Source organism: Patagioenas fasciata, chromosome 3, assembly GCF_037038585.1.
Source record: "Patagioenas fasciata isolate bPatFas1 chromosome 3, bPatFas1.hap1, whole genome shotgun sequence".
In the NCBI taxonomy this organism is placed as follows: domain Eukaryota; kingdom Metazoa; phylum Chordata; class Aves; order Columbiformes; family Columbidae; genus Patagioenas; species Patagioenas fasciata.
In genome coordinates, this window is record NC_092522.1 from 120128130 (window position 1) to 120155872 (window position 27743).

General features: G+C 38.0%; 1 protein-coding gene across 1 annotated transcript in view; it reads left to right on the forward strand.

Annotated features, from left to right (window-relative positions):
• The window catches only part of SUPT3H (SPT3 homolog, SAGA and STAGA complex component), a 281071-nt gene that overhangs the window by 223908 nt on the left and 29420 nt on the right, over positions 1-27743 (forward strand). Inside the window, 4 exon segments of the mRNA XM_065835220.2 lie at positions 80-192; positions 811-918; positions 1392-1580; positions 4791-4901. Coding sequence (XP_065691292.1) covers positions 80-192; positions 811-918; positions 1392-1580; positions 4791-4901 — 521 coding nt within the window.

The following is a 27743-nucleotide window of genomic DNA, read 5'->3' on the forward strand; positions in this document are numbered from 1 at the left end:
TTCTATGACTGGAAGAAATACATTGTTTTGATCCATCTGTTGTTAACTTTTCCTTTTCCCCTATGATTCTAACTGACAGCAAAGAAAGCATCCAAGTTCCGCGACTGGTTGGACTGCAGCAACATGGAAATAAAGCCAAATGCAGTTGCAATGGAGATTTTGGCATATTTAGCATATGAGACTGTGGCACAGGTAAGGGGATAAGCCTGATTGAACACTGATTAAACGAAATGAGTTAATTACTCTTGGATGTACTTCAGCCTCAGGTGAGGGTGTTGTAAGCCCTTCAGCAGGTTGTAGTCACTACTTCAGCTAACCAAGCTAACCAGATTCCTGTCTGTCTCTCAATTTACTGTATGACAGATATGTACTATACTGTATTCATCCAGCTGATACACAAAAAGAAATGTCTTATAATGGTTACAGAGGAGAGTGGAGTCCAGCACGAACTTTATTCAAGTCCAAACTGAAACCACATACTTTGGTGCGTGACCTTTGGCAGTGCGTTAAGGCTCATTCGACCCCATTGCACAATTGGATTAAAAAGCAGGATTTCCTGGAAAACAAAATGCTACCTTAGTGCCAAGCTGAGCTCTCTTGGGTAGATAGATTACTCCATATATTTACAGACATGGAAAAGCAAGGTTCCTTAGGCTGAAATATCTGAATACTTTTGTTTTCAGCTGAGAAGCACTAAGAATAATCTGCCTCAACCTACAACTCCTCTCTCTCGTCATTTTTACAATGGCATTTGTAGTAAGTAGCATGTCAGTAAACCTGCCTGTTTATCACCTGTTTTTGCCCCTCCAGTTGGTGGACTTGGCCCTTTTGGTTAAGCAGGACATGGCTCCCAAAGCTGGTGACCCATTCAGTCATGCCATATCTGCCACCTTCATACAGTATCACAACTCTACTGAGGTAAATAAATCTTGTTTTTTCACATGCTAATGTATTTGGTGTTTTATTTTTCCATGTATTTGGTAGTTTGTTGCTTTCAAAGTAGATGTTCTTGAATCTGGTATTAATATAGGCTTCTGTTATGGAGTTTATTAACATTGAACTTACAAATTTAGATGGAAAGACATTAAATTATAGCTCCAAATGTTAAATTCTTAGCAGCATCCTTATATTTACACAGAAATCCTCTTTTCTTGGTTGGAAAGTCCTTCCCTCTGTCTTGAATGGTCTCTGTATTGCAGATTAAAGTTGTCAACAGTGACAAATGCAGTAAGTGTTGTGTTGCATGCATTACTGCGATTACAGTATAGTAACCTCTAGAATGAGCAAGTTTAATGCTTTATTGCATCTTTTCTAACAGTAAATCTAAGAATACAATCATTTTTTTACATGATTTGATTATATAATTGCTGTTTGACGTCTTGCTTTTATAGCCACATCTCTTAGGGCAATCCACAAGTGTGAAGACCAGTCTTGACTCTCCTGAAAACACACCACCTCCTACACCCACACCCCCAGCATCAGCAGGACAGCAACATCTTGGGAAAACCCCATCAGGAGCCCTGGGGAATGGAGGAATTGGACAGGACTCTACCAAATCCAAACAGAGGAAAAGAAAAAAGGTATTTTGTGCACCATCCTAAAAAAAAAAAAAAAAAGCAACCAAAACATCTTCAGGAAGTAACATGTCTCATTTTACATATTAATTCTAACCTTTATCACATGTTAAATAACAATGTTATTGCAGGGCCGATGTGTGTGGTTTGGTGTTCTTTCTAACAGCACGAGACTAAAGCTTTCCAGTAATTCCTGCAAGCTCAATTTTCATAGAATCATAGAATCATTTTGGTTGGAAGAGGCCTTCAAGATCATGAAGCCCAACCATTAACCTCACACGCTCACTAAATCAGGTCCCTAAGAACCTTATCTTTTAAACCCCCTCCAGGGACGGTGACTTCACCATTTCCCTGGGCAGCCTGTCCCAATGCCCAACAACCCTTTCCATGAAGAAATTTTTCCTCATGTCCAATCTAAACCTCCCCTGCCACATCTTGAGACCATTTCCTGTTGTCCTATCAATTGTTACTTGGGAGAAGAGACCAACACCCTCCATGCTACAACCTCCTTTTGGGTAGTTATAGAGAGCAAGAAGATCTCCCCTCAGCCTCCTGCTCTCCAGGCTGAACAGCCCCAGGTCCCTCAACCGCTCCTTAGGACTTGTGCTCCAGACCCCTCACCAGCTTCGTTGCGCTTCTCTGAACTCTCTCCAGTACCTCAAGTTCTTTCTTGTCTTGAAGGGCCCAAAACTGAACACAGGATCTGAGAGGCAGCCTCACCAGCACCAAGTACAGTGGGAAGGTCACTGCCCTGGTCCTGCTGGCCACACTAGTGCTGATACAAGCCAGGATGCTGATGGCCAGTTTGGCCACCTGGGCACACACTGGCTGATGTTTAGCTGACTGTCAACCAGCATCCCCAAATCCCCCTCTGCCAGGCAGTTTTCCAGCCACTCTTTCCTGAGCCTGTATTACTGCCTGGGGTTGTTGTGACCCAAGTGCAGGACCCAGCACTAGGTCTTGTTCAACCTCATACAATTGGCCTCAGCCCAACACGATCCAGCCAGTCCAGATCCCCCTGTATGACCTTCTCACCCTCCAGCAGATCAACACTCCCACCCAACTTGGTGTTGTCTGCAAACTTTCTGAGGGAGCACTCAGTCGCCTTGTGCAGATCATTGATTTTGTTGAGGTAACAACTGTTGCTTCTAAGTTGAGCTGCTCCTCTACAGCTACAGCAGTAGACACCATCCCAAATAAGCATCCCCTTCTCTGACAGTAGCAGCTAGTGTAGGCTTTGAGGGTCAAAGCATGAACAAAATATGCAAAGAGGTGGTTGTGATTTTCCTGCTCCCAGCAGCCTTAGGCAACTGCTGCCTCTTCTCATAACAACTTTGCCTGACCTGGTTTACTTTTATACCAGTTGCTTGCATTCAATCTAAATATTTGTTTACTTTGCATAAAATATGAGTGTCTCATATTCAGCGTGTGAAATGTAAATATTACAATTCCTGTCTTCTGTTGCAGATCCTTGGTAATCTATCTGAGAGGGGTGTAGGTACTTTAAAACCACAAGGGGAATAGATTTGATTAAATAAACTGGGTAGGAAGCCCTGTGTTAGTCGTGTTGTAGGGCTTCTTTGAAAAAGTGTGACGGCAGTGCTCATTTGGCTGCAAAGCAATGGAGTGGCTTGTGATTTTCTCATGTGTGTTGTTATTCTCCTAAAACAAATACTCATTTTTCATAAAGTTTATCCACTGATTTTTACGATGAAAGATAGAAAAATATGTATTTTCTTCTTCTAGTGTCATCAGTTCTGTCGATACTCCTAATACGTTCAACTTTCTCTCTGGCCTTATTATACTCCATTTAGAAAGCCTTTAGTGAATCCTAAAAAACACTCTCAAGGCTTTTCCTTTTTCCTCTTCATTTTTATATTTTGTTCGATTATGTTTTTTTTCTATGGCTGATTTCCATTATAATTCCTAGGAACGAGAATTTATCTCGAGATGTAGTTTTATATAAATTATATTTCACTTGTGAGTTTATTTTCAATTCTTAGTGTTTCACTTAATACCTTTTGAAATAATAATTATATTCTAAAAAGTGCACTGTTTTAATAAAATGTTCCCCTGACTTATCCAATTTGGGTAGGTATGGCTGAGGCATTGAGACAAACGAGTTAACTTGATGCAGAATGTTATTCTTAGTCCACAAAGGCCCAGTCCAGCAGAAAATATTTGAGTTTCATATTCTGTTTATGAATGTCAGTCATCAAGGGAAGAATCTGCCATCATATTATGAATAATTCTGTGTGTACACACACAGGCTCCAGTGGACTCAGCACTCTTGAAAATGAAACATTTTGTAAGTAAGATTCCAAGTTTGACAGCATTAGTGTATAGTATAAATGAATAGGGGGACCATACCACACCATACCATGTGTGTATCTTAAATTTCAGTGTATAATGTAAGTTTTTGTCATTCTGAGTATGTACACTAATATCATTTTCATTAATTTATTACCAAGCAGCCATCATTCTGATAAGTTGTCTGAATTCTGGCAAGTAACTGTGTATAGATGGAGCCTAACCCAATATTTCAGTTTGACTAGCAAGGAGAAAAGAGTAACTTTTTCTTTTAAAATCCTGGGGATATTTTTGTAAAATCAATGGACAAGTAGCAGTGAATTCTTATTTTTCCTATTTACAGTCCTTAATCCAAAAGGTCATTTTAAATATTGAAAACATTCCAGTTTGAGGTAATTAAAATATTTTACATCCCTTTAACACCGTTATGTCACATGTTTCATCTTGAAATTTCAATCTCATACTTCTCAATGGTGATTTTAGTGTCAAATTGCTTTCCACTTGGGTACTTGTTCAATATTTCCCCCATCCCTTGACATCATAATATGAGCCTGAAATGTTTTAAAAATAGTTTCTGTGGTTATTGCAGTATGACTTATATGACCCTTTCATTTTAGTTTGCACATTTTCTGCTCTTTTCAATTGCAACATACAGCAGCACTAGGTGAAAGATTTAAGAGGACAAATATGGTGTTCTTTGGGTCTCTTAAGCAAAGTTCATGTAAAAGTCCTCTTTGATTTGTTAATAGCTTCTTTTCTCTAATGTAGTGTGTGGCACCAATGATGTGTATCCTCGGAAAAAAAAAAAATGGTCCATTTTATAAAGGTTTATTTTCGTACTTTATGCACTGTAGGTCTGTTGTGTGTTTTTGATTTAGTAACAATTTATGTGTTTTTCTGTTGCAGAGCACTGCAGCCTGTGGTACCGAGGCTCAAAGCGATGCCATCCAGCCCAGCCACATCAGAGAGGCCATTCGACGCTATGGCCACAAGATTGGCCCCCTTTCCCCATTCACAGTACGTAATAACAGAGTTATAAAAAGTTATATTTATAATCTTAAAGAACTTTGATTTTCAAGTGGTCAAATGAAGAAGCTTTGGAATTGTTGAGAGCAATTTGTGGTGACTGTAATTTTCTTTATAAAAGTGGCATAATTCTCTTGGGAAATAAAACTCAGTAATTTCTGTCTCTTTTTGGAAGGACAAAAAAGTTTTTTTTTTTTCTTTTAAATATTATTTTCTTTCAATTACAAATTATGCTTTTTTGTTAGTGCTTGAATTTTCTGTTTTTGCAAAGTTTAGGTTTACAGTTATTTTAAATTATATGTATTCCAAGATGGTGAGGAGCACTTTATATTCTAAAATTAGTTGTGTGTCAGATACTGCTCCTATTGGAAGTTGAACTCTCAAGTGACACATTTACGGTTGGAGAAAGAAGAGAATGGTTTCTTTAGACAACTTTGAATCTCCACTAAAATGTAATAGAACTGAGCTTGTGGTAAAACACTGATGGGTTATGAGGTTTCGCCATCATTTTTTCTATGCAAATTGCACACCCATTGTTCAGAGCTGCCAAACAAATTATTTATTTAATATTCTCAGCTGATAAAAATGTGAAAGAAGTCAGTCTCTGCAATGTCATAAATTGGGGTTATTTTCCTCTGATATGCTCTTCTATGTGGCATATATCTTTGTTTACCTCAGAATATCTACATTTAGGAAAGAATGAGTGTCAAATCATTACAACGAAACCAACCAAACAAAAAAAACCCACACCAAACTACATCTGAGCTCCTAAGGAAGAAACTGTCCAATTTTGGAGGGATTTTAGGAAACGAAAATTATTCTGAATTTGGAGGGAATTCATCTAACATAAAGATTTTACAGAAGTGTATGAAGATCGCAAATATCAACATAAATAAACAAGTGGGACTTGACCTCAGAAGCAAGGAACAAGAAAAAAAAATAATAAAGAAGTATGTGAAGTTATAATTTTCCTAGTATCAAAACTTCTCAATGCTTTTATAAATGCCAGGAAATATTTGGTTTATTAACAATAGTTGATATGTAGTCATAATGAATTATCTTTACATAATTTTACGTCTCTTGCCACTCAAAAATGTTAGATTAATATCGTATAAAGCGTACCATAGAATTTCTAGTCCTAACTACAGAAGTGTCTTTAGCAGGAATTTGCTAAGACATGTCCCTGACCCTCACTGAAAGTGGTTTAGTTAATTATTAACAAAAGTTTAAATTTTTTCTCCAGACGCAAGATATAATAAAATACTTTGGATTGGTTTGGATTTTTTTTTAATGTCCTGCAATCTCATGAAAATCCCAAACAGTACAACTTGCTGAACAATTTTATTTGTTGACATTACCTACCATAAATGTGGCTGATGAGATGAGCAGGTCTTGTTTCCCTTAAACAAGCCAAGAAAGAGAAGGGGGATCTTTGGTCATCTTCTAGATACATACAAATGTTGTAGAGCTGTAATATGATCCCTTTTTTAATGAGAAAGTTTAGGAAAAGAGTGAAGTCCAGACAGACCTTACTGTGGCCTTCCAGTACTTAAAAGGGGCCTGTAGGAAAGATGGGGACAGACGATTTAGCAGGACCTGTTGTGGTAGGACAAGGGATGATGGTTTTAAACTAAAAGAGGAAAATTAAGGCCAGACATGAGGAAGAAGTTTGTTACAATAAGTGTCGTAAAATACTGGCAGAGGTTGGCCAGAGAGGTGGTGGATGCCCCATCCCTGGAGACATCCCAGACCAGGTTGAGCAACCTGATCTGGGTGAAGATGTCCCTGCTCATGGCAGGGGTTGGACTGGATGAGCTTTGAAGGTCCCTTCCAACCCAAACTGTTCTATGATTCTATGAAAAGCATTTTGAGAGATATTATAGAGTATGCATTTAGGTCTGCCAATCTGCCCGCTTTTCCTGTCAGAGCCCTTATCGGTAGTTTTGGGGATGAACATTGCTATCACAGTTGTCACAAAATAAAGTACCCCAAACTCCCTGGAAGTTCCTTACAGATACCAAACGTATGAATGTGGATTGATGCTTCCTTTGACCTGACCCTTTCCTATTACCAGCCTCTCACACTGTAGTACTAAAGTACTGTCTCTAGGCATTTTGGACAGTACTGCAATGACAATTCTTTGGAATGACTTCTGCTTCCTCCTGCTGCCACTGCTTTCACAGTACTTTCTTTGTGTGTCTGCATGACCTGCCAGATGGGATGACAGAACCAGGAGGAAAAGTGTCTTTACTCGGTGGTGTTCTTGTGATCCTGTGGTGACACTTCAAAAACTGCAGAGACAGAAATGCTGAGTGGGCATCTGTCATTAGATTCAGTGAAGCCGTGCTTTCAGCTCTTTCCACCCTTAAAACTGACCTAAGGGTCATGTAAAGAGGTTAGGAATATACTTTTGCGTATCATCTCTTCCACTTCTCTTAAGCCTGTTGATCATTCTGCCACATCAGATATGATTGTATTGTCAGTAGGAGCCCTCATGGAGTCTGTTGTAGGTAAGGAGGAAGGATCTTTCTGCACATCTAGATGTTTTGTGCTGTTTTCTGATGGCATTTTGGCACTCATGTTAGCAGTCCTACTACAGAAGCAAGGAAAAGAAAGAGTGTAGCTCTCTGAAGAAACAACCATTTTTGTGGGCTATATACATGTTCAATTCAGTCCCTAAAATGGATAGATTAGACTGAAATTGAAGTGAAAGACTTAGTTCTACTTTCTTGCAATAATAAGTCTGCAAGTCTGCTAATGCCAAAATGCTACATTACTCCAGTATAAGTTTGTGATAGTTGTACAAGAAGAATCTAGAATCAGCCTTAGAAACCTAACCGTGTACTTATTTATCCTGAGTACCATGATATGTCTTAGGAACATACAGGGAATCTCATATCAGGAATAAAAGGCAAAATAATTTATCCAGAGTATTCAACAATAGTTTTTTGGAAACAAGAGCATGTTACTGCTCTTGATTGCTGACCGTTGAGAACAGATTGGGAAAGAAAAAGGAATAACTTTGAGTCCTTTTCTGTCTTCCAAAGTAATATTACATGAACTTCAACACAGTACAATTATTGGAATTTAATGAATTATTTTAATTTTGTAAGCCTATGTTATTCTGAAATTTTCTTGGATCTGTGACTATTTAGCAGTTGGAAGGATTTATAGAAGAATTTTACCCTTGCTGTAAATTAGTTAGAAATAGTAGACAGCTCTGGACTATATTTTCATTTTAAATAATTTCCATCTCATTCTAGCCAGGCGTATAAGGCAGAGGGCAAACATTTTCATTTAGGAGATTATTTTTAATTTAGCTAGACTTGGGTTTTGGCTTTTTGCCATGCTGCCTAGTGCGAGGCATTCAGTAGTTTTCCTGAAGTTCACTCTGCATCATTTTTAATGTTTATGATTTAACAACATTGGGTTTTGAAAGGCTTTATCATCTGTACAAATGGACTGAGTTTAAATCAGCAATACATCATGAGAAATTAATAAAAACCTGGACCTGCAAAGTATCTGATAATATTTCCCTATTTAAAATTATGGGATGCTATAAAATCAGTGTTCTCTTTATGAAAAATCCCATGCAAATGATTGCATTTTAATCCAAAAGCAGAGAAGAACATTCTAAATGCCTTAGATACTAAAACATAGTCACTTTCCTTTTTTTTTTTATTTTTTTTTCTTCTTGTGTTATAGTTTTTAATATATATATATATATTTTATTTATTCTTTTTCCTCACCTTGTTATTGTTTGTCACCTCTGGTGAGCCAGGCCTTCTCAGTTCTTAGACTAGAGCTAATTTCTGTGCTGTCTGGAAACTCATCCTCAGTAGTGACAAGAGCTATACATAACTGCAGAGACAGATGAAGGTATCAGCACTTGGACAACGTCCTCAGACACACGGTGTGAACTGGGGGGTTGTCCTGTGCAGAGACAGGAGTTGGACTCCATGATCCTTGTGGGTCCTTTCCAAGTTAGGATGTTCTATGATTCTATGACAGAGAAGAGCAGAAACAAAGCAGAATTTATTTGAATAAGGATCCCAGGATGCTTGCTGCCTGTGAGAAACCCTTGCCATATAGAACTCCTCCTGGAACCCATGGCTCCTGGGCTTGTGTGCCAACTGGCTGGGCATACAGACTGATTCTGGCAGTGAGGAAACCAAAGCACATTATGGGATAACAGATGGTCTCTGATTCCCGGGATCTGTGTATATAAAAAGGAATCTGAGGGGATTCCACAGTTTCTAGGTTCTCCACCGTAAAGTCCAAGATCTTATTGCTGAGCACAAGTATTAAGGAGCAGCTGGGGGACCTGGGGGGTTCAGCCTGGAGAAGAGGAGGCTGAGGGGAGACCTTATCATTCTCTACAACTGTCTGAAAGGAGACTGTATCATGGAGGGGATTGGTCTCTTCTCTCAAGTAACAAGTGATAGGACAAGCGGAAATGGCCTCAAGTTGTGCTGAGGAGGTTTAGATTGGATATTAGGTAAAATTTCTTCCCTGAAGTGGTTGTGAAGCATTGGAACAGGCTGCCCAGGGCAGTGATGGAGTCACCATCCCTGGAGGGGTTTAAAAGATGTGTAGATGAGGTTCTTAGGGACATGGTTTAGTACCAGTGTGAGGTTATGGTTGGATTTTATGATCTTGAAGGTTTCTTCCAACCAAAATAACTCTATGTTTCTATGATAAGACTCTTGCCAGCTTCATTCTTTTAGCTTGAGAATGACTTGACCCAGATTGGTCTGTGTTCAAAATGCTCCTAAGGGTTGTAAGCCTCTGGTTTTGCATTCTGCCGCAGTTTGAAGCGTACATGCTAGAAACCTGCTATTGCTGAGCTGTACTGATGTGATTCATCTTTTAATTTTGGTTTCACGGAATCTTCCTGGTTTTGACTGCTTGAACCTTGTTGGAACTGAGGTGAACCTCATCAGTTTTAGTTGCCAGATGCAAGCATGCTTTCTTTCCAAAATGACTAGATTTCTGAAGGAGATCATGTGAAGAACTGGTATTTTGTAGAACATTTCACAATACTAGTGTTACTTCTAAAATGGAAAAATGGAGGGTAAAAGTGCGAGTTTTATCTTTTGCCACTGAAAAACTCAGTCCCATAAATAGAATTCAGATTTTATTTCTGTATAAAAAGCAAATATGTGAGAATATTTTATTAAGAAATACATATTCTTTTGGGACTATTTTCTGAAGATGGTTAATATGTATTTGTGAAGCAAAACAGTGATATTTTCTGACATCTTTCCCTTTTTTGCTGTTTTGTTATGATGTCCCTCTTCCATCTGATTTGGTGATAAGTGTTCCTAATAAGGCAATTTCGGAAGAAGAGTTAAGGTGTGTGATTTATGCTTTAGCAGCATTTTATGGATGTTGGTTTGAACAAAAAGAGCACTTTGAAACCTTTATAATCATATGGTAAATGAGAACTAACATGAAACTAGTGAAAAACAATCTGTATGCATTTATTTTGACCTTAAAAACTATGTCATAATGACGAACATAATTAGAGCATCTAGGCTTTGTCTCCAAGTGCAAGCCACAGTGGAACGCAGCAAGTGTACTCTGGGTTTTTCTGCGTTGTATCATGTCTAAGGTAGTCTGAGATATTTTATCCATGTGTTCTCTACTGACAGTATTGGGTGACACTCACTATTGCCCACTTTAAAATATGGTCCAGACTTTCAAGGAGCAGAAATATAGATAATTGATTTTAAAAATAGCACCATGTAATTTTGCAAGACAGGAAGGAGCAAATTTCCATATCTTGCAGCATGACCTGGGTACGTCCCTCTTTCTTCATGTAACTTTGCTTCTGGACTCTTACTTTACAACATGGCAGCATCATTGATTTCAATAGGATTCAGGATTTAAATGGGATGAAAATCAATACCAAACCAAATTATAACAAGCTCAATTATTCCACAGACTGGCTAAAAAGTAAAATAATAATAATATTTTTTAATAAGTAAAATAATGATAATATGTTATATTTATATTACTCTAAAAGAAGTTAATTTCTGTAAAGCACATAGTCTTGGCTGGGCCTATAGGTATAATCCTAATATTCATCTGGGTATTAGTCTAATAATGTTTAGTATGACAAAGTATTCACAAAAATATCAGAGGAAAATTTCTTACCAAGCATACAAGCATGATGCCTTTAGAGAAATTACTTTAAGTGGTTTGAATTGATTGTATTTTAACAGTTGGAGTAACAAACAGTAAATAATTCTTTAAAAATATTAATTCTGTTATCAATATATAGTGATTACCTGAAAGCTTGATATCAAGAGTTGCAAGTAGTACTTGAACAGTTTGTAAATGGTACTTGCGACCATGAGACAACAACTCTAGGAAGAAGTGCAGCGAGCATCCTCTGCTCTGAAATTAAAAACACAGTGGTCAGCTACAGCACTGGAAAACCACAGGCAAAAATGCTTCCAAAACAGATTCTTTGTTCCCTCTAGTTTATGCTAGTTCTGAAATGATTTTTTTTTAATGTTTAATTAAAGAGAAACTGAGGTTATAAGTGTGAATTGTAATCTTGCACAGACCTGTGGAAGACAGTGGCCATTATTCAGCAGTGTATGTATGTGTAAATGGAGCGTATTGAATGAACCGAGGGTATAACCAACGTTTGTTTGGGTATTTACTTTTTGGGGAAAATACTCCTTCAGGCTCCAAGTAATTTCAGTATGAAAAGAGTTGCTAGTCTAAACCTTCTCTTGTTAAAAATTTCAGTCTCATAAAATTGCCCAAGCATCATAAAACAATGAATATTTACAAAACCATGTTTATGATGCTGCTTGTGACATTCCCTGCTCAAAGAATATGTAACACCAGAGAATGCTTTTTGGCAGAGACATTATTTGGGCCTTATACGGCCCTGTCTATACTCTTATAGCTTCTTTAATAACAAATTCAAGTATTCCATGTAGACTGCAGTATGTTACACCTGCATGTAAATAATAGAGTTTCACAATCAAATAATATACTTAGCCAAAACCTTTCACTTCTTATATTTTAAAAGTACCAATTATTGATTCTGATTGAGCTCAACTTTTATGCAAATGCTTAAGTTCATTTCTGTTGCAAAAAATACTGAAGTTTGTCACAAACCTTTAGTAATTTCAATGTAATAAAGATTATATTGTCTCTACTGATTTCTTCCAGAAAACAAAATCTGTGGAATATTGTCGAAAGACCTGGCAAAGCTGAGCCTGTGTGAGACTAAAATAGCAGATTGTGGGGACAGAATGAAGAGAAGGAAGGTTTGAAAATATAAAGGGTAGTGTGGCTGTGTGATATTTGTGATGATAAGCAGAACAAACAGAACATTTTGAAAAGCAACTTTTTTTAGGTGTGTGAAACTTCAAGAGAAATTCAGCTTCACATTTGGTCTGCAACTTGGTCTTCTTAACTGAAAGAAATTTCTTTATGCATATTTCAGAGCAAAATAGTAGTGAGAAGAAGTTTGGGGATAAAGCCTTCAATAGCTGCTTCAATATACACAGTGTGGATACATTACATCTATATTTTTCTAAAGCACTTCAATGATAAAAAAAATTTGAATGCTGCTTCCTAAAGAAATAAAGCAAATGAAAAATCTCAGATATTTAGCATCCTGTATATTACATAGTGCCCATATTGATATTCGGAAACAATTGATACTGATTTTGAAGAAGTCAGGGTCTCATTCCTAATCAGTTTTCAAAAATGAAATGTATATATTTATGTCAAAAGGCGTTTGAAAACTTTTCATTCAGCTACACATTCAGTTTCTGGTATAGAAAAAGTCAAAATGACATTTTTCATTGTTTCTTCTCATTTTGAAAGAAAAACGTGTTTTATTTCATTAAACGACAGCCATATTCTTATGACGTCTTTGTCTATACTTCAAGCTATTGTCTGTAGTTGTTATTCTACAGTGTTAACACTGCGTGTTTGAAAAATATGAGTTATTATTCTATAAAACCAGTAGGAAGTCAAATCTCAGTTTGGAAATCTAGTTCCCTTCTCCCCCAACCCCCAACCCAAGGTTCCTCCTTTCAGATTTATGAAAGAAAACATTTCTTTCTGTAAAAGGTTATTGTATGCCAGCATCTGGAAGTGTTTATTTCAGTGGCGTGTAATCTATCTGTGGATTTAGTTAGCACCAGACCCCCTTTTGTGTACTCCTGACTTAAAATTTTTATAAATGATCTTGTTGAATATGTGCCAGTGTGCACATGGTTTGGCTGATTGCTGCATATATCCTTTACCTGCCAGTCACCTTTGATTTATATTCCTTCCCTTCTGCTTTTGCCTTCCAAAAATGGTGCCACTGAACTGTCCTCTAAATCATCTTATTGGATAAATTACTCCAAGATGAGATGGTACGGTTTTGGCCAACTCCTCGACAGAAGGCATTCCTATAATCCATCCTTGCCCGCTCTGTGCAGAACCATTCACAAAAAGAGAATCAACAGGGGAAATCAGGCTCCCTCTTCAACCTCAGCACTACTTCTTCCAGTGCTATTCAGAAATGCAAAATCCAACATTTGATTTATAATATATAGCTCTCAAGACCATCTGAAGACACATAAACTGTTTGAGAATCTTCTGCATGCCCTCTCCTGAACTGAACTTCTTCATTATATGAGTTTAATCCCAAAAATATGGTTATATAGTTTTCTCCCAGAAAGATTTAAATGTGAAAGAATAGCATATTTAAGAATATTTTAAAGCATTTCATTTGGAATAGATCATACAATACACATGACAGTTCTTTCCATGATAAAAATCCCCATTGGTTTCCTTAAACTGAACAGCTAATGCTCCGTCAGAATAACAACAGTTCTGTAAGTTTTACTTAATGACATTACTAATTTGGAGAGTTTTATGAAGTTTCCTGGAGAAAAGCAGGTGGCTTGGCAGTAATTTAAAAGGTTCACAATTTGTGGTAGCGGTTTCAGGGGGTTTCATGTTTCTGAAGAGGGAGACCAAACTGCGTATTGCTTAAGAGTGTCTGACACAATGATGTATCATTTTGGACTAAGTTTCCAGAAGTTCGTTGGTCATTAAATGTGCTGCTTGACTTTATATTGCAGTTTCCCAGCTGTCTCTACTGGAGGTAATCTTAATGCTCAAAGAGAATTTATTAATGAAGGCATAAGCTTGCAGTACTGACGAAACAGTAAGTTGCCCAGATGATTCTATTAAACATAGATTTTTAGATAAGACAAAAATGCCTTTTAAGTAGATCTGAAAAGAACTGGCCCATTTTCTGCAGAGCGCTGGGAAAGTATTTACAAACGGTCTGGATAGTATTGGGTATCCTGTGGGGACATTTAAAATTCTAGGATTGCACATACATCAGTGTCTTGCTGCACAACACAGTACATGAATTGTTGCAAGTGGCGCACGGGGCTTTCAGGCAGTATAGATGTGGTTCTGTTGAGGTAGGAGATACTGGCACGGAGTGACTTTGCTAATGTAGTTTGCACAATCGCGTGCAGGGTGGCTGCTCCATTGTGTTTCTGCCTGTTCAAGCACGTTGAGGTACTAAATGGAACGTGCATCTCGCCAAAAGGAGCTTGCAGTGTAAGGTTTGATTACCTTTCGTATCTAATAATATAAGAAATTCTGATTTAGCAGATAAATTCACCAGCTCTTTCAGTGAGAAGATAATAAATAAGCTATGAAGTTTGCAATCAGATGAATCTCTTACACAAAACATAGGAACTCCTAATCTTGAAAACCTTATATATATATATTTTTTTCTAACTGTGTGGCCACATTCAAATACAAACTAGAGACGTTTTACACACAGTTCTACTGATGTAAAAGGATCCGCGGATAAGAATACATTACTTTTTTAATGAAGTGTATGTTCTTATAGGCCTCCGGAGAGGCTTAAAAGACCTTAGTATAAATGAGAATCTGGCTTCTGGTACTTTGCTCAAGCCAATCTAACATGTATCCTAACTACATAAATAAAATTCAAGGGTAAGGTGAGCAAATATAAATCCAGAGCAGATACTAGGAAAAAAAAAGGTAATTTAATAAAGTGTTCCAATATATTATACAAAGAGGAAATATATAAACATGCCCATCTTCAATAATATCTTTGAAGACAGTGACACTGCACCCATGTAGCATGTACATTGTAGTTGAAAGGTTAATAAATAGAAACTTGATAACTGAAGAATCTGAAGAACAAAACTGAGGAATCTGAAGAACAATATGTCTTTTTCTTACTTGTCATTACAGACAATAATAGTGCAGCTCCCTGCAGGTTTCATGTTCTTGCGGGTCTCTTAGTTTTTGGATGATATTATGTACTTACACCATTATGTAAAGCAAAGTGAGTTGTTGTTAGTTATATTCTGTACAATCCTTTCAGGTTCCTCTTGAAAATGAGCATGCACTGATATTTTTTCTCCGAGAAAGATTTCAAAGTGCTTTATGAACTGAAACTGCTCATATTTGTCGGTTCACCTATAGCGGGGACTGAGCCAGATGTGACATGCCGCAGCTGAGCCAGATGTGACGTGCCGCAACTGTGTCGGGCTGCAGCGATACAGGCCAGGATGTGAGCTGTCTAGATGAAACATTATGAGTATGTTAGGATCATGTCATGGAACTGTTTGAGTTGGAATTAATCTGTGGTTGACGAAAATTGCGTGGAACTTAATTTCTCATGAACAGGATCTCCACTGTAGATGTTATTTCTACCGCTAATGCTCGGCAGGCTTGTGTTTTATTGAGCTGGGATAGAAGGTGTACCTGTGGACATCTCTGGCATCACTGACATGTCACCTTGCAAATAAAGAATGTAAAATCCCCAACAGGTAGGCTCTGGGAAGGAGTAAATAATTGTCTGGGAACACCACGTCTGAGTGGAAATATTTTTTTACGCCTTCTGTTATCTGTCATTTTCCATTCTAGTTGCCTATTCTCTTGTTCATGAAGTCCTGTAATAATAATATTCGAACTAGGACAAAGGATTTCTAAAGTTTAAATGGGGACTTTGTGGGGTTTTTTCTGTCCATTTCTCATGCCCCATACAGTGAGGTGTCAGTTCTCATTTAAATCTTTGATGCCACTAACAGCAATAAATTTGTTTAGCGAGCAGTGGTATAAAGGAGGCTTGATTTCCTCTGGTTTGTGTCCTCTGTCCTCTCTATGCCCTGTAGCAATAATACTTATTCTGCTCATATCTCTCTGATATACCTCCAGGCAGCAGAAGGCAACACTGCTATAGGGTTCCTAGGAAATCTCTTTAACTCCTAAGTTCTCCTTTTCTCCAAAGCAGACTCATTTCAGACTCATTTCGCCTGACTGTGCACTTGGTAGCGCTTGCAAATATTTCTCCAGCTGAATCAAACTAAAACACCAGGCTTGAGGCAACCGAACACATTTTATGAATTTCAGTTTGGGTTTTCTGTATTCCTTCCCTTCCTTGAGGTTTTGCATTATTCCAGCTTTCTGACTTTAACTTCAAGGTCGTGTAAACCTCAGTTCAGCAAAGCAATCATCTGCTTAATTTTTAAAGTGTACCTTCAGTCTGACAAAAGCACATGCTAAATTGAGGCTTCCAGTATTATTAGTAATATATCTTTTGATTCATCTGTTATTTCAACATTAATTTTAAAATTTATTGCACATGGGGGGAAAATATCGAGAAGGATGCTCATAGGAAAAAAGGATTTTCAGAGATGTCAACAGAAATGCAGAGAAATATATGTTTATAGTTCAAAATTATATCTAAATATATATTAGTAAACAAAGCTAATAAAATAGTCTTTGCCATGTGAAAAGCTTTAGTACTTTATATTTGTATATAAAGATATTCTTCCTGACATCTTGGTTTCTCTGGACGTTTAATTTATGGTAGTTCTTTTATCAGTGATGGTGACCTTAAAGGCACCAGTAGTGGATTTGATAAAGACAAGATCGTCGCATTTCTGCTGCTGGGGTGGAAAGTAAAATGTTTCAAAACTATGTTTAGTGGAGGGAGAAGATGGTTTAAGCAAGAGGTGGACGGAAATTTGAGATTCAGTAATGTTTTCTCTGTGTTCCATTTCTGAAAATAAACATGGAAAGTGCTCAGCTGTGGAAGTGCAAATTATGTATCTGTGTGTACTGTAAACATTGGTGCCAGAATAAGAGAAGATAGCTAAGAGTCCTTAAAAAGCACTAGCAATAAGCATCAAATGGGATGAAATTGAGATCAGATCTTTTTTCTGGCCTGGAAAGTTTTGGAAGTTATTTAAAGGATTTAAATAGGATACAGCACTGGGTCAATATTGCATTGGTAACAGAAATAGAGAAAAATAGTGAAATTAAGGCAAATTCCTAACAGTTAATCAAGTAGCTGTCATGTTATTAATGCTGTGTAGTAGTGTACTTGTGTCTGTGATATCCAGTTTATGATTAAGCTTCCACCAGGGCTTTCAAGTACATCTCTTGTATCTACTCTTCCACATTATGAACATTTCACAATCAGAATATTTTTCTTGCTTTTAAACCAAGAGTTTCTTTCTCCTAGTTAAATTATCCTGGATAATTCAGTTCCCTCCTCAGCGATTAAGTTCGTTAATTATTTGTTGGTAGAAATTAGACCCTTTCCTCCATGCCACTTAATTAAAGGAAAGAGGACACAGATTTTTCCTTGGTGAGACACTCTCCTATGTCTCGCTAGGTATTTATGTACATGGATATAAATGTAATGTATTCGTAATGTATTCGTCTTTCATAAATATCCTGAACTGTTCTTCAAAACCCTGAGAATGTGTCAAATAAGTGGTTTCCTTTAGGCTTCAGTTGCTGAATGATGATGGAACATGGAGTTTACCTGAGTGGTTGAAAAACTTCCTATTCAGTTTTACCAATTTGGAATTAATTTCACAGCGAAGAGCTCTGCCTAAGAATTATACACCTTTGATTTCACATAATTTAACTTCCAATAATACTAGGAAAATAGGAGTAAGAAATAATAATAATGACGAATAAGAATGAAAATAAGAAAAAGTCACAGATTAGTGTTTGCATAGGGTTGCTAACGCTGGCAGGTTATGTAGGTGGGGAAGAGACTGATATCCAGCCTGGAGAAATTGTACTAATGCAACATTTCAGGCTGTTTACTGGCACAGGTCAGTCTTTAAATGTGGTGATGTGCTGACAGGAGTGTCGGTTTTGATGGTAAAGAAGTGAGACAACAGGGAAAAAAATAAGACTTTCCGGAGACCTCCATCTGTTAATTTACTGCAGAAGGTGATAAAACTGCTGGAAGCAGTCTGCATGCAGAATTATGACAGTACAAATGGCCTGGAAGTGAGATACATCAGTTTCACTGGCTTAATTTTGTCGATGGTAAAGGGTTTGGGTAACGTTTTTTTTTTTCCAAGGAAGACAAATAATTAATATTTACCATCAAGACAGCTGTCATTCTAATTGGTGTTTAGATACGATATACAAATTAGCATTCAGAAGATATAGTGTAGATTCAGAGTGTATGTGAGGTGATGAGGAGAAAAAGCACACAGCTTTTTGTGCATCTGTTAACAAGAAAGTTTAAACAATCTCACCATTGTGCATGGAGTTTGTTTGTTTTTAAACAAGCATATGGTACAGAAGAAAGGTAAATGCTTGTTGCCACTCTAAGAAACTTGGGGTTTAGTAGCTTAGTAGGTTGATGAGCTCCATCTTTGTGCATAATTTACTACATTAATACTGAGGCTATAGAAAGAGATAATTAGGTACAAAAGAGAGAAGCTGGATGGCTCAACAAATTGGTTAAAAGCTTAATCACAACTCTTTAGAACATGTTGAAAACCATTCATGTGATCAAGGAATATTAATTTTGAGACACAATTTTATAACTAGTTCCAAATTATCAAAAGTGACTAGACATTTTGAGTGCTTAGCCTGAAATATGTCAGAGAGTACTGATTTAACTGTGTGTTTTTAAAGGTGCATGAGGACTTTTCCAGAAAGTGGGACTTTTTCTGGACTCTCCACTTCCGTAACACAAGTAAATAATCATTTAACTTTTAAAAAGGGGGAAAAAAGTATTATTACTAATACTTTTCAATGTAAGAATGTTAGTCAAGATCCAGGACTCCTCTGTATTTGTATATTGTTTGTAGTACACAAATACAAACCACAAGTTAATGATGGCTCAATCGATTTTGCAATATATATAGAAGACAAATGACAAGATTTGACAAGATAAACAGGAGAGTAAAAGGGAGATAGTGTTGTTTAGCTTGTGAGGAAGTTGTCTCAGTACATAAATTATCCAATTATTCTGAGGGTTTTATTTGTAGGATTCACAGCACAGAAGGGTTTTAAGAATTAAGTGAGAGCAGGTGATGAAGTTAATCTACTGTCTGCTGGTTTCTGCCAAAAAGATGAGGAAGAAGATGGGCTGGCTTGAATGTTTGGTGTGTGTGCACAGCAAAGGATGGCAAATGCACCGGTCCAGGTTGGAATCTGACATTTGATGGTAAATGTGCCACTGCACAGGATGAGGAGATGTCAGGAACGGAAAAGTAGCCTGAAATACATGTGACTAATAAAAGGGAATTCAAAGTGATGGGCGGGAGAAATGGCCTTGGCAGGAGCCTTATGACTTAGTACAAAGCAGAATATGTTGAGGTTTTTTTCAAAACCAGGTTCATAACTGTTTCTGTAACTTCCTCGGTGAGAAGATCAGAATCTGGATGAAGGAGGAGGTTCAGGTTAGACGTGAGGAAAAGGTTCTTCACCCAGAGGGTGCTGGACACTGGAACAGGCTCCCCAGGGAGGTGTCACGGCCCCAAGCCTGACAGTGTTCAAGAAGAGACTGGACAACGTCCTCAGACACACGGTGTGAACTGTGGGGTTGTCCTGTGCAGGAACAGGAGTTGGACTCCATGATCCTTGTGGGTTCTTCCAACTCAGGACATTCTATGAAGGGTAAGAAAGGCAGTTATGTGCCGCTAGGGTTGTTATCTGGAAAAAGAAAGGTAAAATATAGCTGCAATCTGAGTATGAACATACAGAGCATGTGGTGTCAGAGATGACACCCACGTTATACACCTTGATGGTGGTCATGGTCATGAGGTTCCTGAAGAACAGCAATGGAGGATTTGGAATAGGTGGAGGATGAGGAATTCCGGTTTATCCACGTTCATCCTTAGCTGGCAGCTTGACATGAGAGCTCTCAGAGGGGCATGAAAAGTTAACTAGCCCCAAATTACCCAGCCAAGGGTCTTTATCAGCTGTATTTATAGGGTAAGAAACACCTACTGCCATGTCTGTGGGCAAAGGTTTCGATCAGTAGTATTAATTGCTTCCGCTAATTTATTACATGCTTTATTACATACCCAATTCATCAAAGCACAATTTCCTTTAGGTTGTTGAAGCAACCGCTCGCATTTCTTATTTTTTCATGGAAAGAATTCATTCCCAACCTCATAAGCCTTACTTTTAAGAAATCGAGTTTCAAGGTTTTAAGTATGTCTTCTTTTTTTTTTCCAAAAAAAAAGTAATATTTCACTTTTAACATGATGTGACAATATTCGGTTGCCCAAAGTCAGCAGCAACATTTTGGCTCTAGTGTGTGTTGACATATACCCTAAGAACAGCAGTAGATGCTGGGAAGTTCTGACTTCCACCATATTAACTAAGACTGACATTGTCAGGGTGTAGGAGAAATCTGGAGTCAAGTGCACTGTAACATAAAGACAATGAGGCTTTGCTGCTTGGTCTGAGAAGTCCCTGATGCTGCTGTATTGTATTGTATAGATATAGGCAGAGTGGCTGCAGCTCTGCATTCATAGTGAGTGTTTCAGGTTTGGAAAAATTTATATTGCAAACTCTGAAACTTTCCAGTTCTTAAAATGTAGTTTATTTAGGTTCTAGTTTCCTTGTCAAATATTTTTGGAAAAAAGTTAATTGGGGATTGTAAAGAAATGAAGAGGACAAGTTAGTGACAGAGAGTTGCTGAGTTCCCATTTGATAAATGAAGTGTGAGCAAACTATTTTCATTCCAGAAGAGCCAGATGTTAAGTATTTCATCTGTGAATTAAAAAAATAGGCAATGCTTACAGGCTCTGGGGCTGTATCTTGCAAAGTAGTGATTTGGAGTGTCCTGGAGTCTTGAGGAATCAGTTGAATGTGATGGGGCCAATACAGCACTGTAGCTGAAGGGGTTGACGCAGTCCTTGGGCAGGCAGCAGGGATATAGGAAATAGAAAAGTTTCCTCTTGTATTGGGGTAAGCACAGGGAAAATATCATTCCAGTTTGGGTGTTTGTATTTTAGTAAAAACCTCAAGAAGTTGGAGAGGGCTCAAAGATCATGGGGAAAGTGAAAGACTAGAAAAATCCCGACATGGAGATACACACAGTGCTTTATCTGTAGAGTTTATCAAACTGAAGGAAGTGTTGTGTTGTCAGTCTTTAAGAATCCACTAAAAAAGAAAAATCTCATATTTTAGGGTTTTTCAGTCCCAACAAAGTCATGAGGATATTCAGGGTAGAATTCCTCTGGCTAGATATAAATATCTGTATCTGAGCACAATGGGTAGATTTCCTGTATAGTCAATTGAGAGAAATAAGCATTTCTGTGCTATAATTTGTCTCTTCCTAAGGTAGATGTTTAAGAGGAGTCACATGAACCATGTTGTGGAAGTGCCTTTTTCTCTTCCTTGGCAGGAAGATGTGTGTAGATATTGACATTGCAGAGCTCTAGGTCAGGTGAGAAGAGTCCTTCTCCTAGTGTGCAGCTTGACATTTAAGCTAGACAAATTCAACCTAGAAATAAGGCATGTCTATTTTTAATAACATAACTACGTGCTGAAATAACTTAACCAATGATTGTGACAGATTGTCCATGACTGGAAATTTTGAAATCAAGATGAGATGTTTCTGTAAAAGCTGTTTCTGTAAAAGCTGTGCTCAAGTTCAACCACAGCTACTGGATCTGGAGAGCTCATTCAAGAAAATTGTGTGGGTTGTGTTATGCAGCAAAATTAGATGCTCCTTTCTGTGCCTAAGAGCTGTGCATCATAGTTTATCCATAATTTGGTAAACTATATATGTGAAAATCCACTTTGAATACAGGTCAGCAGCTTATCCAATTTTAATTCCTGATATTCAGATGCATAGTTTCAGAGGAAATAATTTGCAAAATTTGTGGTAATTTTACTTTTTAAATACAGCAATTTTGCTTCAAAAAGTTACAGTTTTCCATACCTGTTCATTATTTTGTGTTACACAATGTAGTCTGAACTTTTTTTCCCAAAAACCTAACATCAGTACTATGTAACATAAGTTTTTGGGAAGAAGCTATTGATTATGTAATGGAGACATTTGTTTTCAGAAATAAATTTTGTTAATTCATTATTAGAACAGGAAGATTAGAAAAAAACATCATCATTGCTCTTTAAAGTCAATGGAATTACCTTTTTTCAAACCCTCATAAAATTTGGATCATCATTGCTATATGCAGTATGTCTATACATTCTTATAAATATTCGTATTACTCATATATCATTAATAAAATGGACTAAATGCACCATCTTAATTAGACTAGTGGAAATAACAAGTTATTTCCATTCTTTGAATGTCTTTGGCAAATTTCCATTGTGTCAACATAATTAAGATATATTAATATTAATCTGGTAAGTACTGTAACTTTACATAGTGGAAAAATAAAATAAAATGGACCATGAGAACATTTTTCAATATCAGTTTCAATTTTAATACTTTATATTGTTGTGAAAAGTTATAAAAATGTGTTATTATTTTATTACCCCATTAAGAAAACAACGCAGCAACAGATGCTTGTTACCCTGATTTTCTCAGTCTGTTTATGGGGATGTTTTATCAAAATGGGTCTTTTAAAAGTTATAAAGATGTAATACTCTCCTAAATTAGGTCATAAATGCCTAATGTGGAAAACTAATACATTTTATTATTTTTCAAGTATGGGTTTATGTATTTTAAAATATGCAGCTGTTAGGAAGTCTGGAGTGTGTATAACAGAAACATATTGCATTACAAGATGTTAGTGTCTCTCTCTGAGTATGTACATTCTTTATACATATACCCACATGAGTTTTTGGCATGTGGAAGAGACTACATTAACATTTTGGCTCTGTATTAGTTTCTAATATCATCGATTATTTTTTTATGAATAGATGTAAATGTTAAATATACTGAGGACACACATGAATTTTTACACTGTATTTGCCAAGATCTTCTCTTGCACAAGTTAAGCAAGTAGATCTAAAATGTGTATATAAAACAACAATAAATTCCATCACACCAGCAACTGGATGCTGCATTTCTGAAAAATGGTAGATGTTCCCACACCAGGAGAGGTAACGAGTTGATCTTTTAGTTTAAACCTCATTATATTTTCCAAGCTAACCAGCTGGGATGGATTTGTGGCAGAGGAGGGATTCGAACACCTGCTTGTTGCAGGTAGCTTGGTGAACTGTGACTGCTTTAGCAAGTGGTACAACCAGAAGGATTTTTGAATTTTTACATGATTTCAGATGAATAGACCAGTTGTCAAAGATGTACTTGCTGAACCTCATATCTCTACTGATGCTTTAGCAGGTGGGTTGGACTAGATGATCTTCAGAGAACCCTTCCAACTCCAACCTTCTGTGATTCTGTGAAAACCTTTAATGGTCATAGAAAAAAGTGTGTAAAGTATACACCAAATTTTGTGGCAATGTTGGGAATGCAACAAATTAGTAGGGGCCTGTTTTTGCCACACACACATCCCCTTCCTCACTAATTTATGTGTATGGGAAAATCTATCTATGTAATTATTTTGTTACAAAGGAGAAACAGGATTTTTGTGACCTCTTATTCTAGTTATTGCAGCGTCGCTTGTCCACTAATACTCCTTCTTTTTAAAAACCACAACCAAACAAGAATTTTTATAGCATCTTGAAGCCCTAACGCTTGTGAAAAAGTGATAAATAGATATAAAACTATCTTACCATCCTTCAATTACTTCCTTCAAAACACTCAGTTTTTCCACGTTGCTTACAAAAACCTTGTAATTAGTTTTTCAGTAATTTCTTTCTGCCTTTTTTTTTTCTCTGTATGTACCTTTTGCCTTAACATGAAGATTGTTAACATCTGAGGAAGAAGTTTTATTTTGTTTAATATTCCTTTAGTACTTTAGAAAGCAGGGCCATGGGCTGTGAATATGGGCTCAGCACTGCAGCACTGAAATAAAAAATTATAAATGTCATAAAGCAACAATTTAAATGAGGGTAAATTAGGAATAGATACTTTGAATATAAGCAATGTGAAAACTCAACCTTGAACCAGGAAAAACAAGTTAATCTGTAATATTTGTAGCTTCGTTTTCGGTGTGTCTTACCGAGATCAGAATAAAACAGTCCTGATCCTGACATGAAGGAAAACTCTTCTTGTTAGGTCCAGTCTCGGTGTGTATGATTTCATATAACGCTGAGTGTGTGGAGTCGTTGCAGACCTTATCATTGCAGATCCCTGTCCACACACACTTGCCTTTAACCTCACTTTTAAGCTTTCTGTTTGCAGGAAATGCTGAACTGTGGAACCCAGTTTCACCCATATTCAGAGGAATTTTCCATTTGATGCACTGCAAACTTGCCTCAGCCCATTAAACCCTTGGGTTTAAGTTTTAGTTTGGGTGACACATGAGTCATGCTGCTTCACTCATTTCTCTATCTGAAGTTTCCACAAGTTCAGAGATATCTAGCCTGGGGTTTTGCTTGTGGCCTAATTCTTATGCTGGTAATTTTCCATCATCTTTTTTCTTATGTTTTCTGTGAGGATTAGCAAGTTTGTTACCTTTCTTACAGGCCCCCGAATATTGACCCTCCTGTGTTGTGGCTGTGTTTATGTTGGCTGGTAGAGTTTGTTAGAAAAATCTGAGGCATTGGTCACCTCTCTTATCCATGTTCCACTTATGTGTTTGGGCAAGAGACACCTTGTTGGTGTGGAATCACAGAGTCATAAAATCGACTGGGTTGGAAAAGCCCTCAGAGATCATCAAGTCCAGCCCTTGGTACAACTCCAGTCCATTGACCAGATCATGGCACTAAGTGCCATGTCCAATCTCAGTTTAAAAACTTCCAGCGCTGGTGAGTCCAGCACCTCCCTGGGCAGCCATTCCAATGCCTGACCACTCTCTCTGCAAAGAATTGCTTTCTAATCTCCAGCCTCAATTTCCCCTGGCAGAGTTGAAGCCCATGCCCCCTTGTCCTGTTGCTGACTGCCTGGGAGAAGAGCCCAATCCCCACCTGGCTGGAACTGCCCTTCAGGTCGTTCTAGAGAGTGCTGAGCTCACCTCTAAGCCTCCTCTTCTCCAGACTGAACAAGCCCAGCTCCCTCAGCCTCTCCCCATAGGTCTTGTGTTCAAGTCCCTTCCCCAGTCTTGTTGCTCTTCTCTGGACCCACTCCAGAACTGCAATCGCTTCAATATCTTTCCTGAATGTGGCTTATATTCAGGTTTTCAGCTTATGTTGGACCTTGTTGTTATGTGTCATGTGGGGTCTTTCCACAGGGAAGCACCTGAAAAGGAGCTTTGCAGAAAAGGACGGTGGGGGATCCTGGTGGACACCAAGTTGACCATGGGCCAGCAATGTGCCCATGTGGCAAAGGGAGCCAATAGCACCTGGGCTCATTAGGTAGGGTGCTGCCAGCAGATTGGGGGGGGTGATCTTCCCCCTCTTCTCTAGCACTGGTCAGACACATCTGGAGAGCTGCGTCCACTGCTGGGCTTCCCAATAGAAGAGAGACATACTGGAGCAATTCTAGTGAGGGGCCACTTAGATGATCAGGGGACTGGAGCATCTCTGATATGAGGAGAGAATGAGAGAGCAGGGACAGTTCATACAGGAGAAGAGAAGCCTCAGGCAGATTTTATTAAGATGTATAAATACTTGATTAGGGACGAGTGAAGAAGACAGAGTCAGAATTTTCTAGTGGTTCCTTGTGAAAGGACAAGAGGGGCAATGGGCACACACTGGAATACGGGAATTTGCAGTCAAAAAACCTTTTCGCTGCAAGGGGGTGATCAAATGGGGGAACAAGCTACCCAGAGATGCTGTGAAGTCTTAATCCTTGGAGATATTCCAAACCCAAGTGAACACATCCCTGAGCAACCTGTTCTAGGTGATACTGCTTTGTGTAGAAGGTTGGACTAGACCAGAGGTGTCAAACTCATTTTCACCCTAGGTCACATTGGCCTCGCAGTTGCCCTTAAAGGGCTGAGTGTAATATTAGAACTGAATAAATGTAACTACTCCTCCATTTATACAGTCCTAAAATTACATTTGGCCTTTTGAAGGCAACCATGAGGCTGATGTGGCCCACGGTGAAAATAAGTTTGACACCCCTGGACTAGACAATCTCTAGAGGTGCCTTCCAACCTCAATGAGTCTGTGAATTGCAGTGTTGTTGACAGTGTGTTTAAAGATTGTGTAAATTCAAGTTTTCTGTCTTCTCATCATTTTCTGGATTTAAGACCTGCATTCAGAAAGCTTTATGGATGTAGCCGTTACGGTTAAAATCATGCTGTAACACATTTGCTTCCCTTCTAACCATGTTAGGAGTTGCACATGAAGCCTGCATGCCATATAGTTTTAATTAACTTAATTGATCACAGTAGCTGTGCTGCCAACCCCCAAAGTGATGATAGGACTTCACCGGAAGCTCAGCTAGTCTGTCATCATCTGGTCTCAAAATGTAGTTAAGATGATCCTCCCCTTTAAGAGCTGTGGGGTTTTATGAAATCTGAAATTCCAGACAATGTGCAAAAGGCTGAATTAACTGTCATTTTCCACTTTCCTAGCTTTGCAAATAGGTGACTTACTGGCGTGGCCCGGATGTAATTCACATTAATGAAGTAGATCATATAAAGGCAACATAAAATATACCATGGCTTCATTACTGGGGATCCATGGTCAGTGAAGAGTTTAGTCAGTCCTTCTGCCAGGAGTTTGTGCTTCAGAAAAGATCAGTCAGAGGTGAGCCTTTACAAAACAAAAACTTGAGACGTGTTTTTCTGAGTGAGTTTCATAAGAAGCTGTTGTTCCTGGTGGCTGGATCTGCCTTTTGCTTCATTACAACCTGATAATGTATCTTACGTCTTGCTCCTTGCTGAGACGTATTTCTTAATTTAGCACTGAGGCAAAGTGTTCATAACAAAGTGGAGCAAGACTTGGTAAACAGTTGTTTTATGGCTTCAAGGTTATTTTTTGAGATATCTTCTGGATTAAACATTTCAGAACCAATTCGCTTATCTGCTTGTCGCTTCTTTCTAAACCAAACTAAAAGGCGTTAACACTTAGTTGTACACTTTTCAGTAACAGAATGTATCTTCTCTGATTTCCCCAGAAAAGCAGGGGTAATACTAATAATTCAAGATTCTATCAGAAAGTCATTTCCCTTTGCTGTGCAGCCAGATTAGTTTTGGGTCTCTACACACTCCTAATACCAGTCCTAGGAGGAGAATGCTGAAAATGGTGTTTTCTGAACTATAAGGTGTGTTACTTATCTTGAGGAGGCACGATAGCTCATCTGGAAACACATCCCCAAATTCTGTGGTGCTGAGTGTCCTAAACCAGACCATGTTTTGGGGCCCCCCATGTGCTCTTGCGCAACAGGGCCCCAGGTGGCTGCGGCTGAACCAATTGGCTCATATTATAGCAGGGGACTGGTGTGGCTAATTTAAGTGTTACATACATTTTAAAAAGCAAGAATATTTCTAGGATGCACTTGCAGAGGATGCAGTCCAGTGCCTCAACTTGAACGTATAGTTGTGTGAT